This window comes from Leucopleurus acutus, assembly GCF_964270905.1.
Source record: "Leucopleurus acutus genome assembly, chromosome: 2".
NCBI classification, from domain to species: Eukaryota; Metazoa; Chordata; class Mammalia; order Artiodactyla; family Delphinidae; genus Leucopleurus; species Leucopleurus acutus.
Genome location: NC_139143.1, coordinates 142,875,559 through 142,892,422, shown reverse-complemented (window position 1 = coordinate 142,892,422; position 16,864 = coordinate 142,875,559). Strand labels below are relative to the sequence as shown.

Genomic DNA, 16,864 nt, shown 5'->3' with positions numbered 1-16,864 from the left:
CTCCCCTAGGAGAATTCTCCTCTTTACATTTGAAAAGAGATTTTCTGAAGTATGCAATTTATTCATTATATGATCAGTTTCTTCATCTATAAAATAAAGATTAAAAGTGTTACCTACCTTGTCAGTTTGTTGAGGATAATGAATCAGCAAAGATGAAGAACTTAGAATAGAGCTTAGCACCTAATAAGTACTCCATACATTTTAGCTGTTATTATTGTTGCTGTTGTTGTTGTAGGTTTTTATAGCCTCAGGACTGGATATCTTCATGGTTACCAATCATGTTCATACAAAACACTGTTCCAGCGTGAAGTCCCATACGTTAATGAAATGTGCAGCTTCTCTCTTTTCTCTATAAGGCTAAGCCCTGATCAGTTTTTTAATTTATGTTTGTTTTGTTTTGTTTGGGGGATATCTGGAAAATATTTCCAAATCACATAACATAGTATTTATTTATTTGGTTAAATCATTTCAAAAATTTTATTAACCATAACTGGACTTCTAGGTATTTCCTACAACTGCTTCTATTAACAAACCCATCACACATCTTTCTTGGCATTTCTGTCTTTGTTTTTACAGCCCAACTTTTCATGGCTAGATAGCTCCCCCCTTCTTCTGTCCTTAAATGGTCTGATACATTTCTTCCTTTTAGCATTTTGGTATTTTAAGATGTATTAAATTCTATATAAGTTATATTATCTAACACATGGAGAGTGAGGAAGATACATTTCCTCAGGCAAAAATCACTTCCTGTATTTTCAACTGATATATGTGTGGAGGTTTCAGAATACCATGTTTAGCCACGATGGTTTCAATTATAGTTTTCTCAAGCTATAATAAAATATAAGCAGTATCTCTAACACAGTGATCCCTGTCATTCTTAGAAATCATGCTCTTATTATTATTTCTGTGAACCTTGTCTCATGAATGTGATTTTATTCATTTTCCATTTATATAATGTAAATTAAAGAACTTCTTATTTTAAAATATTTATTTTCAATACCCTTGAAAACAATAGGAGGTACCTTGGGTAGTTATACTGTAAAGTTAGATTTTGCTTGCTTTTGAGACAAACATCTTTGGATTAAGTGATTAGCCACTGTGTCAGTGTTTAGATTTTATTTTAAAAATCTGCTTACATGGATTAGAAGGATTTTTGTATAGAAGAAACAGGTCACCAACAGAATGCGGCATATGGATATCTCTTCTAACAGAGTGTAAAATGATGACATGTCTTGTAATTCACTTAAATAAGCTGAGCTAGAAAGTACAGGATTTATATGTTTAAGTGATACTTTAGGTTGGTTACATCATCAGTACATTTTACTAAATGTTTATTTTTGTTACCTATTGTTTTTATGTTTTTGAAAACATAGCTTTTAAGAACATATACCTTGCTATTACATTTTTTTCTCATCTGAGTGCCTTAGGACAAGATAAAATAATCTGGTCCAATTTTATTTGACTTAGAGCTTTGGGGTAAGTTTAAATATGCTTAATAAAATGAAATAGTTATATTCATCTTCACTCAATAAATGGCAAACTTATCATTCCTTCCCATCAGTGTAAAATGCAATTGATAATGTCACCCTATGTTGTGATTTATCTTTCATAACTTTTGTTTCCCCAGGCACTCCAGTTTTAAATTCTCTAAGGCAGCGTTTGTTTGGTGTTTTGACACCAAGCCCCTACGTGAAATTGTAACCATGGCTACGATCCCTTTCCATTTTGGTGCCTTCTCAATGCAAGAACCAGGAATACCAACATGCTTCCTCTGTGACCATTTTAACTGTGTGGTTATGATACTATTGCCCCAGTTAAGGTAACCTGTCCATGCTTTTTTGAACCATGCTTTACCGTTCTGAGTGATGGTGCCCCCACCTCTACCTAAATGACTGTGGACATTACTGCTGTTCAGATGATACTGTGATGTGATACCCAGATCCCAACATCTGGGAGTGCTGTTGGCAGACAGCCATCAGCCTTTGTGAATTGCCTAGGCTGTCATGCCACCTTTCCACAATAGTCCACATCCAAGGACTCGTCAACATGGTGGCATAAGGATCAAGCCCCCTTCATCCAAACTCAGACATCTCAGAAGGGTCATTCCAGCTTCAGAGCTCCCCAGGGATTGGTTGGGACTTTCAGTAGGACTGCATCACAGCCTTCCTTCTTTCTCCCTCTGAGCACTTCTGCTTCCTTTCCTTCCCTTCCATGGCTGTTATTCCCAAGAGCACTTCTTAATAAACCTTTTGCATGCTAATCTCCATCTCGGAGTCACTTCTTGCAATATTTTCTTAATAGTATAAATTTGAAATCCCTTGCATTGTAGATGTACATTCATCAGTGACAGAGATGACTTCACCCTTAATTTGAACTTGCACTTCTTCATTGAAACCCTAGAATAATCTCTTTTTGGGCAACCCAACAGGTTAGTAATAACATCACTTGTAAATACTGAACTAAAATGCATTAAAAAGCAGTATCATTAAGTGATATAAAATCACTTAAGTCTATAAAAGCTCCAGAAGCAAAATTCTCAGTGTCATGAACAGTCTCCAAATGAACATTAATTTCATAACAGGAGTGAAATTATTCCCTTTTATACACAGTGGAAAGTAGTCCACATCCTTTATCCCCTTTCTCCAGTTTCTTTCTCAATAGTCACCATGGCTGAAAATACCTGTGGGGATGAAGTTTGTCCTAATCCCATCACCTAAAAGTTCAGATCTACTGAGTGCCCAAGTCAATTCTGTCCAAGATTGTCTCTTTGTCAAAGCCTAAAACTCACCCATGGTTAGTGTTTGGGATTGGTCTTGCTTCCCTAAACCCAGTACAGTATTTAACAGAGCTAGGCACTTGCACTGACTGTGATCACAGGTCTGAGAACTAGAAGCTGTTTTAAAATGTCAATTTTTGTCATCATCTCTCTTCCCTACCTAGGGTTTGTAAATCCCCTTGCCCAGGGCCTGGGCATTCTTATTTCAAAATATCTCCCAGATTCTGAAAACTGTTACAATCTAGATATGTCTCCTGTTGCATTTAACTGACTGTGGATCTCGATGCTGATCGGATGTTGGATCTTCTGTGTGGGGGAATGCTTCAGGAATGAATGCTTTGCTGGCAAGGTCCACTGGATTGTCTGCTGCTGATATGGTGACTCTGCTAGAATGGCTGCTCTTTTTGAATGTCTAGTTCCATGCCTGTCCAGGCCAGGGTTTTCTTCTAGCTGGTGAACACCCTCAGCCATTCAGGGTATCTACATATCAGCAGAGAAAACCTTAGACTTCTCCATTTTTTCACTCCATGGTTTGAGTGTGCAAGACATAGATTTCCTCTTTACAGGAGAGCCTACTACAATTCTTTTTAAGGTACTTAATCAGGGATTTTCTCCTTTTATCATGTATCCATCCACTTAGAGTTCAATTCAGAGCTTAAAATCTCATCCTGACCTCGTCTTTCTCTTAAATTTTTTTTGGTTTATTTTAAAAAGGTAATGTTAGTTCATTTTGGTAAAATAGGAAAATGAAAAAAAATAATCACAGTGAATAACCTCTACAAACATTTTAATATATCTTCTTTCAGTTTTTTTAATGAGTGCAAACACACACACACACCTTAAGACATACACACAGTGTAAATAATAGTTAAAATAGATCGAGCAACTATTATGAGCTAGGAATTCTGTTAGGCATTTTATATGCATTTGGTCTTCACAGCAACCATAAGAGAAAATGTGGAGCGAATTGCTGTTTTTGTTTTTGTCTGCAGGCATCCAGCTCCCCTACTCCATCCACATGGGGCAACCACCCCATGATTTCAACTTGGGTCTGCAGTCCTGGTGGGGCAGCCAGTCGAGGTCCTTTGTCCTCTTCTGGCAAAGGGTTGGATACATATCCCTGATAGACCCATCAGATGCCCTTCCTGCAACTTGAATCTTGAACAGAATGACTCAGAAAGACTTACAACCATTTTATCATATTCATCTGGGTGGTGCTCTCCTGAAAAGACTTCTTATAATTTTTGCTACCTCGATCTGATGAGCTGCTCTGGGACCTGCCCTTTCCCATGCAGAGTTCTTCAAATTTTTCTCCGAATCTGTGAGATTTTCTACACTTGCAATAACATTGTTTTCTTTATAGTTACCAGGTTTGATTTCACTCACTTACCACCAAAAAAATCCCTAAGCAATATACACATGTACAGAAATATACAAGTATTATTCGAGTTTACAGATGATAAGATCACTACAGAAATTTTCTAAATTATTGTAAAGTACAAAGAAGGTAAAACTTACCAATTATTCCAAAACCTAGATATTATCATTATTACTATTCACATTTTTGTTTATTTCCTTTAGTCTCTCCTCTCTCTGTGTATATATACATACATATATACACACACATGCGTCCACAGATATGTGTCTATATATATACAGAGAGAGAAATCCATACTGTATGTACAGATTTGTATCATCACTTTTTAATTTTAATATTATTTTGTAAGCATTTTCCTGAGTAATTAAACTTCTTTCAAACTATTTTAAGATCTACAATATATTTTATTGTATGGATGTATCATAATGTAGTTAATCATTCCTCTTTCAGACATTTAATGGCTGTTTCTTTTTTTGCTTTGATAAATAGCACTGCAATCAACAACTTGGTTGGCATCTGATTATTTTCTTAGAATAGATTCTGGAAGTAAAATTGACTTAAAGGCTTTGAACATTTTAAAGATTCTTGATATCTATTCTCAAAGACTTCTCAGAAAGATTGTGCCAATTTATAATTCCATGGCTAGTGCTTAAAAATTAGCTTTATTCAATTCTCCAAATATGGATGCTGACTTTTAGGAATGAATGCCAGAAGTTGGAAAATAACAGCCTATATTGTATCAGGCATTTCTTTAATATCTTTTTTCCTGGTATAATGTAATGCAAGCTAATTTTATAATTAAAAACTTAGAAAAATATTCTAAAATGCTTGTTCCAGTTGTATATGCAAGTGTACTTTATTTACTCTTTTCAACATTGTTTTGTGTTGTTTTATTTCAATGATTCAGGTTTTGCACTTTTCTAACTTTTCATATTTGTTTGAAATATTTGTATTTCTTCTTCTCTGAATTCACAATCATGTCCTTCACATATTTTCTCATTAGATCTAGTACCATGAGGACAACTGGGCATCCTTCCCTAAGGACCTATTCTCTGCTTGTATAAAGCCCAGAAGGATAACTCAGTTGCCCCTCACTTACTCTTCTTAAATACTTCAAGTAGTTTAATCACCTGTGGCTCTTAGTAGTAAGTGTTCTCATACACTTCTAAGCATATATGGTTGCAGTAACTCATATTTGCAAAGGAGTTTTTAATTCATAAAAATCTTCCACATCCATTATTTTTGCCTCTGTGAGGTATGCAGGGCAGGTTAGCGTCATTAGCATTATTTCAGGAATGTGGTGGTTGGGTTCCAGAGGAGAAAGCTGTCATCATTGCCAGTGAGAAGTAAAGTCAAGACTCAGACAAGGTCTTCAATTCTTAGATCTTTTACTTTTCATTAAGTCATATTACTAATGTTGCTAGTGTCCCGAAGTATAAAATACTTCACACAAGGTAAGAAAGTTCTGGAATAATGTTAAGGGACTCAATAACAAATGCATGTACTGTATTTTAGAATGAGACTGATTTATATTGGCGGGCTTTTAATTGCAGTCATCCATCGGTTTTAAACTTTCAGTGTCTAAGTATAAAGATGCAGTAATAGAAAGGATCCAGCTGCATTTTTACACAGAGCATGAATTGATGAGTTTATGAATGAGTTGAAGTGATGTAAATCAACAGCAAGACTAACAATATGCCAGCCCATTTCAATAGCCTAAGCTATACATCAGTACCTTGGAGAGTTTCCAATTTTACACCTCCCCCTCCCCCATGAACATTCTCAGAAAAGACAAGTTTTCAACCGTTAAAGAAAAATAAGAAGCATTGTACATTGATATCTTCCATGTTTTTTGAAAACTAAAAGATCATTTCATTTTTCATTTTCCTACCTTTTGCCTCATTTAAAATAAAATTGCCCATGATTTGTAATCTCGTGAGAGCTTATTTGATTTAAGCAGCTTTATAGTATTTTTCTCCCATAGGAAACACATTTCTTTGCCTTATCTGCAAATTAAAATATCGTTTTCTAATGAGAGCCTAGAAGAAAATCAACTCTCCCTATCTGGAGTGGTTTTTATTCACGGGTAGGATCTATTTCTGCAGACGTTGTGGAAGCAGTGTGGGTCTCCATAGCTGTAGCCAGGAGCTTGTCCTACCGGCGAGGAAGGAGGCCGGAAGATGCCCGAGCCGGCCCTGCGTACCCTTAGGCCCCCGTGGCCGCTTCTGCCCTTGGGGCTGCGCCTCAGCAACCCCCAACCGCGCACGCGCACTCGCTGCCCCCCACCCTAGCTGCACCTGCCAGGTCATAAACCCCTTCCCACCGTCTCGCTCGCTCTCTAGGAGGCACAGTCTTGTCTCACGTTGATTGGTCGAAGCCCAAGAGGGCGTGTCCAATCAGCAATCCCTCCTGCTCAACCTATTCCCGCTCTTCCCGCCCCCTCCCCGCCCCACCCGTCCCCCTCCGGCACCTATCTTCTTTGTGACTGGTGCGCGCCCAGGTCACTCAGTGCGGAGGGGAGAGGTGTGCCGGAGTGGAAAGGAGTGCCGGAGTGGAAAGGAGGGGTGGGAGGACGGCGGGGAGGGGAAGGGAGGGGAGGGGGCGGGGCTCAGGTGCTGAGCGGCGCGGCCCGGGCCAGACGGGGGAGGGGGCGAACTGCGGGGCGGGGCAGGGGCAGCGGCGAGGAGGGGGTTACGCCGGCGACGTCGGCAGCGCGAGGCTTCGCGCGTGAGCGGCGCGGTCGCTGGGCCTGGCTACCGAGCTTTCCGGACGGGCGAGCAGGTCCTCGACACCGGCGCCTGGCGGAGCGCGGGGAGGAGGGAGGTTTTGGTGTCAGCGGTGTAGTTGACGGCAGTCCCGGCCATGGAAGAGACGCAGCCGCTTCCGCAGTCCGAGCTGCCACTGTGCGACAGCCTCATCATCTGGGTGAGTACCAGGGGGCGAGGGGGGCCGGGAGACCGCGGAGAGGTCCTGGGGGGTGCCTGGTCACTGGCACCTCTCAGGTGAGCCTGCGGAGCAGCGGGGACCACCTGCGCCGTAGCGGGGGCCACCTGCGCCCCGGACTCCGCGCATTGCCCTCCGCGCCTCGCGTCGCCCTTGACCGCGAGAGTGCCACCTGCGGGTCGCGGGGCAGGTGTGCGTCCGTGAGTGAGTGTGCGTGTGTTTATGTCTTCGAGGGCGGGGGGAGGGTAAAGGGAGCTCTGGGGGGCGGGACGGAGGAGGCTCGTCTTACCGCCCTGATCGTGCTCCGAACAGCTGTGGCGGGAGCCAAGCGCCCATCCCTTTACTCCCTGCTCTCCCATTTTCTGCCCCTGCCCTGCGCCCAAGCCCTAGACTTTCTGGGCCACTGACACCCTTGCCTTCCGTCTGCTGAACAGTCTTCCCACAGTGACCTTTGTGTCACTTGGGAGTGAAGACCCCCGCTGAAACCTCCCTCCCACTGCAAGCACCTTCCTCTACTTGGACACGGGTGACCAAGAGGTGGTTTTAGTTAGTGGATCATTGCTTCTCCCTGACCCCAGGACATCCATTTTTGTAGAAGCCTCTTAGAAGAGATGTTTCCACGTATTTCCTGCATGGATCAGAAGATATGTTAGGGGTGGGGGCATGTATTCCCTTTTTCTCACTTGTTCCCCTCCCCTTCCAATGGACAAGCATTTTCCTTAAAGAAAAGAACGTGGCATTTTCGTTTGCACTTTATCCGCGTTTAGTATTTCTGTTAATTTGTTGGGTTTGGACGGGCAGGATCTGTCCCCACTATTCCCACCAGCAAAACAATGTCTCTGTCACCTTTTGGAGGTGCTCAGCGATCAGAGAGAGCTGACATTCAGGTGTGGCTTCTAACCCACATTGGGCAAGGTTGATGCTCGATGGTCCCCAAGGTGCTGTCAATGATGCTCATCCCTAAACCAGTTGTTTAGTTTTGTGTAGGGGACTGTGTGCAGAATGGAATGTAAACAGACTGGATTAGGAGGCGGTAATTGGTTGATGAGATTCCCTGTCTATCTCACAATGCATGTAATTCAAAAGAATGAGAAATTAGGGAAGGTTTCTGACAATGTGTGAAGTTTATTGGAAATAACCATAATGTAAAGCAACCGTTACACTTTGGAGGTAAATAGCTTTTGCTTTAAGTAGAATGCAAGCATCTGGAGTTTCTGAGTTAAAAGCAATTAGCAAAGTGTTCATCTGTATTTTCACTTAAAAGAAGTATTGGGAGTGCTTCCCTGGTGGCGCAGTGGATGAGAGTCCGCCTGCCGATGCAGGGGACACGGGTTCGTGTCCCGGTCCGGGAACATCCCACATGCCGCGGAAAGGCTGGGCCCGTGAGCCATGGCCGCTGAGCCTGCGCGTCCGGAGCCTGTTGCTCCGCAACGGGAGAGGCCGCAACAGTGAGAGGCCCGCGTACCGCAAAAAAAAAAAAAAAAAAAAAAAAAAAAAAAGAAGTATTGGGATTTAGATGCCATGTTTAAGGCTGTCATGAAACAAGGCAACATTACTTCTAATGATGTGTTTTATTAAACAAGTGACTAATTAAAGGGTGTATCCTAATCTGTTGCATTGTTGCTCTAAACATGACTTACCTAGTAAACTTAGTCTTTATGATGTCATTGACTTACATGAGAGTTGGTGGTGAAGTATAGGATTTTCTTGAATTGTATTTCAAAATTTAAAATATTTTGTGACTGTATCCATTGTTTTAATCAGTATTAATAAATAGTGAAGTTCCTACTTTGTATAAGTCACTGAGGAAGAAAGATATCAAGCATAATCAAAGAATTTTCTATTTTAATTGATGTGGTAGGCAGAGCTGTGTATTTTTTATAATGGAAGGCAAAATTCCTTAAAAACTGTAAAAATATTATTTATTTATATTTACTTTTATTTTTCTGGCTGCGCCATGTGGCATGTTGAATCTTAGTTCCCCCGCACAAGGGATCGAACCCGTGCCCCCTGCATTGGGAGCACAGTCTTAAGCACTGGACCGCCAGGGAAGTCCCATGTAAAAATATTATTTATAATATAAGGAAAGATAAGGAATCATAGGTGACAGAGTATAACTGGTTGTTTGCTTCTCCAGTTCTCTCTCAGGCTGCTGAAACACTATGGAGAAAATGGAATTAACGTGCAGACTGTTGCCTCTCAAATGCTGCTACAGCCAAATTCTCCTGTTCCTGTAAACTGCCCAGCTTTATGATTAAGAATAACCACACAGTTCCTCTCTTACTTCTCCTTGCAAACCTTTATCAGTACCCTGTTTGAGCCCCAAACCTTCTCCCCATCAGGAAAACGACCTCCTCCTTATCTTTGGCTCTGGCTCTAGGTCCACCTCTTTCACCTCTTGTAAAACTTTGCTCTGTCATTTATCCCCTTTTGGTATTTATTTTTTTCCTTTCCATTAGCTCTTTCCTCTCTACATGTAAACTTGCTCGAATCTTCCCTCTCTTAAAAAGAAAAAGAGCCATCAGTCCCTATTAAAGCTACACTGTATTCCCCCTCTTCCTTCACAGTCATATTTCTTGCATTTTTAAGTACTCATCCTTTATACTTTTTGAGCTTTAATTTACTCCTCAGCCCATTGCACTTGAGCTCTTTTCTCTAAGGCCTTCACGTACTGGGATTGGCAGACTGGGAACTATTATATTATCCTTAGCTTAATTGATGGCTCCTTTGTGAAATTATCTTCTGCCTTAGTTTCTTAGGTTCCTGCCTCTAGGCTTTTCTTTACCTCTCTGGATAATTCCCAGTGAACTTTGCTGTTCGTCAGCTACTGCATAGTTGGTCTTACCTCACCTCCCCAACTTTCTGCATACTGGTCTCATGCCACACTCCTCCGTGCCCACCATGCTGTGTTGACTTTCTGTTTCTTGAAGTCAAGCTCTTTTTTTTTTTTTTTTTTTTTAATGCATCAGGGCTTTTTAACTTCTCTTCCCTCTTCCTAAAATATCCTCCTTCTGGTTCTTCCAATGGCTGGCTGGCTTCTCACCATTCAGTTCTTGGGTCTCTTGTCATCTTTCAGAGACAGTCTGTGACAGTGAGTGACCTACCTGTCTCCTACTCCTATCCCATTGTAACCTGTTAACCCCTTTTTGTTGTGTCTGTAACACTTAACATTTTCTGAAGTCATCTCGTTTGCACTTTGGGGTCAGAGCTCTTGTCTGACCTGTTTTCTGCTTTATTCCCAGAAACAAAAACTGACTAGGATCTGCAGTACAACATTGAATCAAAGTGATGATAGTAAATATCCTTGTCTTGGTCCTGACATCAGAGACTAGTATTTCACCATACGTTATTCACCACTAAGTATATAGGTTTTTGTAGATACCTAGGATAAATTTTTAACTATTTCATAGAGGATTGATGAATTTCAGCAAGTAGAAATCAAGAGAAATGAGTTTTCCAGACACAGGGAAGAACTTCTAGCAGTAACGTAATAGTCTTCTTTGAGGATAGATTGAAAGAAGGTAATGGAAGACACCTTTGTCATGATATCCCTGGACTCTTAATGAATGTGCTCCCTGCCAAGCTAAGTAATGTTACGTGTTGAGGGGAAGTTGTAGGAGATATAAGATTAAAAAACCGTTATAATGGGACTTCCCTGGTGGCGCAGTGGTTGAGAGTCCGCCTGCTGATGCAGGGGACGCGGGTTCGTGCCCTGGTCCTGGAAGATCCCACATGCCAGGGAGCGGCTGGGCCCGTGAGCCATGGCCGCTGAGCCTGCGCATCCGGAGCCTGTGCTCCGCAACGGGAGAGGCCACAACAGTGAGATGCCCGCGTACCGCAAAAAAACCACAAAAAACGTTATAATGGAAGTGAGAAGACAGCTGGTAGTAAACTGTGTTCTTTCAGTACTGGACATTGTTCTAGGACAATAGAACCATCCTTAACAGAGAGGTCATCAAGAAAAGTTGGTTAGGTGAAGAGATGCCTGTTTTGGCAGTTCTTTAAAAGTTATATTTTATGATTTGGAGCTCACCTTAAAATAATTAGTTCTTAGAAATGTTATACTGCTACTTAGCAAAAAATTCAGGGCTGAAGGATAAATTTGGGCATCATTTACATGGTAGAGAGAGTTTGAAGTACGTGTGTGAAGATAAATTTAATTCTGCCTTTTGGCTCTGTGATTTGAAAATTTTAAATCTTTGGACTTTAATTTCTTCAATAAAGTTAGAGTGCTGGACCAGACTTTCCTTAATGGTTTACGTGGTTCTTTCATTCTTTGCCTTCAACATGCCGGTGAAGGAAAAACTAATACCGAATGTATGCCCAAGTTACAAAAAAAAAAAAAGGCTGAATCATTTTTATGAAGATCTTAAAACTCACAGCAGTGATTCTCTTTCTGAAATGAGCAGCTGACGGAAGAGAATTTGAGAATAATTTGAGAATAAAGTTGACCCAAAGTTGAGTTTTTGTTGGGTATCAGTGGTGAAAACCCCTTTTCTTCCTTGATTTCTTTGACGTTTATATTGAAGCAGTTCAGGAACAGCATTTCCACATTTCTGATTGTTTGCTTTATTTAAAAATAAAGAAGAAAGTAAGATGCTATTTGCCAGAGCACTGTGTTTAGTGATGGAAGCCCTGTTTGTCCTTTCTGGGTCACTCACCAAAAGACTTTTGCATCTTCACCTCTATGAAGAGTAGTCTGAAAGGGTACATTTTCTTTTGTCCCACTGCTTTGGCTTCACTCCCCTCACTGAGCTTTATATTCATTCACATTTCTTGGTTATAAAGTCTTTCAATTTAGCCAAATGAAGTGACGTTCTCTGTTATCTAATTTATTTTGCAACTAGTTTAAGAGCTTCCAAGAAATACTTTTCATGGCTGTAAAAAGAAGAAATTGATCTTAATCTGGGCGTGGTGGACCATGAGGCACTCAGTGTATTTACTCCTTTTACATATTTCTTTACTATTTTGCCTAATATTCTGTGTCTCATGAAATTGCCTTCTTAAAATCACTAATCATATCCATTTTGTAGAAACTTAATGATGTAATGTGTAAGTAGGAAGGGTTGAGAAGTGGGAGCCACATTTTACCCGAACGTATATGATTATCTTCCTTTTAAAGATGCCCTAAACCCTGGGGTTTTTCTTCCTTGTACATCCACCCAACTGCAAAATCCTTCTTATTTTATAATTTAAATATTCCATGAATTCACGCTGTCCTGTTAGTCAGCATTACCCTAACTAATCTTAGCATTCCATGTTGTCAAAAAGACCATTGCAGGAGCCTTCTAACTGAGCAAGCATAAAGCTACTCTCTCCCATTCTCTGTGTCACTCTTGCTACTATCCAGAACATACTAAAGATGTCTCTTCCTTGTTACTCTTTAGTGATTCTTCATCACCCAGAGCAATGGTTCTAAAGAACTGATGTACATAAGAATCACTTGGGGATTTTCTGATTTAGTTTGTCTGGAGATTCTGTTACATATTGTTCTTAGATGCCACACTTTGAGAAACCCTGACTCATAGCTAATGTGCTAACAGCTGTTGAGTTTGTACCACGTGCCAGGCACTGATCTGAGTACACTGTGTTTGCTAATTTATTTAATTCTCACAACCAACTTGTGAGGTAGAAACTATTCTACTGTTTCCCCATGATATAGATAATACCATTAAGGATAATTCCAAGTTTCTTGCCATGACCCCGAGTTCTGACGCATGCCTGTTTTTTACCCCCTTGGTTGTCTCCCTTAACAACTGAACATGCAGAGAAATCCAGCAATACTGAACTGCATGTTACCTAAAAATACCATGTCTTTTCTTGTACTTGTGCTTTTATCATGTTGCTATTTCCTGAAGTTTCCTTCCCCTGGCCCTTTCTTTACTCAGGATCATCCATTGGAATCATCTCTAAGAAGTCTTTAATAAATAAGTCTCTAAGAAGTCTTTAATAAATACAAGCCCTAATTAGGTTAGTTGACTCTTGTATATTTTGGAACATTTTGTGCATACTGCAGTCATGAGACTAGAAGTGACATCTTCTGCAAATGATTTGTGTCTTTTTCTCCTCTCCTTAACTCTGGATTGAAGCTACTTGAGAGTGGAAACCTGGTGTTTTTCCCTTGTAACTCCTTCCTATACTACAGTGCCCTATGTAGAGTAGAAGCTCCGTAAAGTATCTATCTTTGTGCTTTGAAAGTAACTGTGGCTAGATTTACGTAGTTTGTGTCATTCTTCCACTTTGTATAAGGATAATGGAGACAGATTTGTAGAATCTCAAAATACAACAATCACTAAAGGTGTATTATGGTGGTAAACTAAGGAATTATAATTGAATAGTAAAGGAGATGAATATGTGAGGGAATAGAGAATCATAGTATATTTAATTTAAGATATTTATGGATTGAGATTAGACTTCGAGAAAGTATATAATCCATTGAGCTCTGTTGCAATTTGCTTTAAAAAAATTCCTCTATCTTGTATTTGCTTATTGGGAAGAGTTGCCACTGTTTCACTTCTATTTTTAAAATGTACATGAATGTTTAACACACAGAGATTTGAAAAGTTAGTAGCATCTAAAGCCAAACTAGATAGATACAACTTGACGTGATTGGTGGGCCCTGGACTGTTCATGCTCTAAGGGTAACTGTTGGTAACAGGCAGAAGTCCTGCCTTATTTAGAGCTTATTGATTAACTAGGTAGTTTTAGACTTGACATTTCTAGCTTTTGTTTTCCTACCAAATGATATGAGTGAAATTTTAACTTGCAGATGTTAGGTTATCTTAAAATTCTTTTCCTGATGTTATTCTCCTAAAAATTGACAAAACACAGACTATTACTATCTTAAGAGTTCTACACGTGTTTTTCAGAAATTCTGAAGTACTTCATACATGACATCAATACGTTTGACTATTAGGTATGGTAATGATTTTATGAAATGTTAAGTATTCTTATGAAAATATAACAGTCATAGAAACATATTAGTATAATTTCATTTGTTTGGCAGGGTCTATTTAAACAAAACAGTTTTCTCTCTAGTATTCATTCATGTATATAAATTGAGGGGGGAGGGGAGTAAAGCAGTTAAGTAACTTGCTTTATGTCATTTTAGCTGCAGACATTCAATACTGCTGCACCTTGTCAGGATGTGAAACAGCTGACTAATGGAGTTGCCATGGCACAAGTTCTTCATCAAATGTAAGTAGTGTTCCACACTCTTCCTGAAATAATTGTAAACCCAATTTCAAGGAAGAAAATTTAGACTTGTGTTCTAAAGGTTATTGAAACTTTATCCTTTCCAGTGATGACAGGTATATTTTGCCAAGGCATTCTTGCATGTAAGGAACAAAAAATTTTACCACCTGATTATTTCTTGCTTGTTCATAGAGATACATCTTAATTAAATGAGCAACCGGGGTTCTTATCTATTCAAGAGATGTTAATTTTAAACTTGTTCTGGTCATGTTCACAAGTTATAGTTACTGAGAAAGAAATAGGTTAAATGAGTGATATAATTTCTTATACTGTAATGTTTCCTTCAGTTATTCTGTTGTCATCTTAAGATATCAATACATGGAGATTATTATTTTTGAGATAATTGAAGCAGGAAATACTGGATTTGGAAAAAATATTAATTTAAAATCTATATTGAATTAATAATCATAATTGTATGAATCCACCAATAATGAAATGTTGTGTAAATGACATTTTAAGTCACAAATGCTGGGTACCTTAACCAATAAAGTGATTCTGTTTGGGTTGGGCCCCTTTTATATAATTATACAATATCAAAAGTTCCTAAATCCATTATTTCATAATTTTTGCCAAACATCGTATAAGGATTAGGGTTATAATATCTACAATATGAGTTGTACTCTTCTGTACAGGGCCTATTCTGTAGTCATAATTTTTAAAAAATTAATTAATTCTTTTTGGCTGTGTTGGGTCTTCGTTGCTGTGCACGGGCTTTCTCTAGTTGTGGCAAGCAGGGGCTACTGTTTGTTGCGGTGTGCGGGCTTCTCATTGTCATGGCTTCTCTTGTTACAGAACATGGGCTCTAGGCACACGGGCTTCAATAGTTGTGGCACATGGGCTCAGTAGTTGTGGCGCACGGGCTTAGTTACTCCACCGCATGTGGGATCTTCCCCGGCCAGGGCTCGAACCCGTGTCCCCTGCATTGGCAGGTGGATTCTTAACCACTGTGCCACCTAGGAAGCCCTGTGGTCATAATTTATTAGTTAATAGTCATACTGATTTTGTATTAGCTTACTTTCATGGTAATATATCTTCAGTGAGACCAGACTCCTATTTCTGCTACATGGTTTTATATATCAGAAATTATTTAATTATTGCCATCATTTTGTAAAGGTTTTTTATGATTGACATTGAAAAACTCTGTAGATAGATTAGAAAAAATTCTTTACCACTCTTAGAAAAACAACTTCAAACAATATCATAATTTTAGTTACTTGGAATCTTCAAAATGATCTAATTTGAATAGACAGATTTTATGGTTAACTCAAGATTAACACTTTAAAAGATAAATTTAGCATGTTAACATTCTTTTTGGCAGTCATTCTAAAATATGCCTTACTCCCCTGCTTTCTTAAAAATGTTTCTTAATTATTTATTTATACCCTAATTGGTTTCAAAGTGATTTAATTGGTCAGAACTAAGAATTCTGAATATGGTCCTTTCTTGATGATTTGGGAAAGTCATCATTGTTTTTTGTCATTAGAACATACGACCTGGCCTTTTCTCATTCTTGTGCGTGTTGGTGTAGACGCAGCTATGTTGTTTTGGTATAGGTGTAAGGCCGGTGAGCATTCACTCACTTCAACAGTGCCATCCAAAGATGTCATTTATATGTATTGAAGTGTCTTTAATAGCTTTACACCACAACACAGTAGACGAGACCTGTTTTTACTATTATATGGTGATACATATGGCTCTTTGACCTCCTGTATGCTAGCACTGTACCTGATATTTAGAGTAGGGTCAGGTCAATTTTAGTTAAACCATATCCTTTATCACCAACTCATTCTTACATAATGTGTTGGATTCTGTTGTTACTGCTGATCCTCTGTCTCTCTGATTTTTCTTTTTTTATTCTCTCTTTTGTCTCTTACTGTCTTCTAATAGCTTTTCTGCAGGAATAATAAAATAGCCAACCAATCAGAAAGCTCTCATTCTTCATAAAACAAATGACAATAAAACAAATGACCTAAAATTGGGCCTAAACCTCTTTTTTGTTTCATTTGTCTGTTTTTGCATGTACTTAGATGTCTACACCTCCTTATAGTATAAGAGCCAATTTAAATTTATTTTTCTTTTTGAACCCCCTTCCTCTTCTGTAAGCTTTTCAGAAGTCTGGATCCAGACAGTGAAACTTATAGCGTACATTTTCCCCTAGTTGGGTCAGTTTATAATATTCCTGCTAAAAAAAGCAAATTTTACCTTATTTCTTTGAACACTTCAAAGCACTTTATATATGTTCCAATTTATTATGTATTGCGTTGATGGCTGTTGTGACTCACATCAAAGTTGTTACTGAAAATGAGAAGGAAAATTTTGCTTTTTAAGGAAGTAGCAAAATCTAATGAATAATTCTTTCATTAGTTACCTGAGGCAGGTATGCTTCTAAATAATAAAATCTTAAAAATCAATTCCCAGGGCTTCCCTGGTGGCGCAGTGGTTGAGAGTCCGCCTGCCGATGCAGGGGACACAGGTTCCTGCCCCGGTCTGGGAAGATCCCACATGCCGCGGAG

At 39.4% G+C, this 16,864-nt stretch overlaps 1 protein-coding gene across 2 annotated transcripts in view; it reads left to right on the top strand.

The window, feature by feature from the left end:
• Positions 1 to 6,854: 6,854 nt before the first annotated feature.
• The window catches only part of HOOK1 (hook microtubule tethering protein 1), a 67,503-nt gene continuing 57,493 nt past the window's right edge, over positions 6,855 to 16,864 (top strand). The window contains exons 1-2 of one of the 2 annotated variants that reach the window (XM_082833283.1): positions 6,855 to 7,079; positions 14,209 to 14,294. In XM_082833283.1, coding sequence (XP_082689409.1) covers positions 7,017 to 7,079; positions 14,209 to 14,294 — 149 coding nt within the window. In that variant the 5' untranslated portion in view covers positions 6,855 to 7,016. Of the gene's footprint in view, positions 7,080 to 13,996; positions 14,014 to 14,208; positions 14,295 to 16,864 lie in introns of those variants that run through there. The other variant, XM_082833284.1, reaches the window with a different exon arrangement.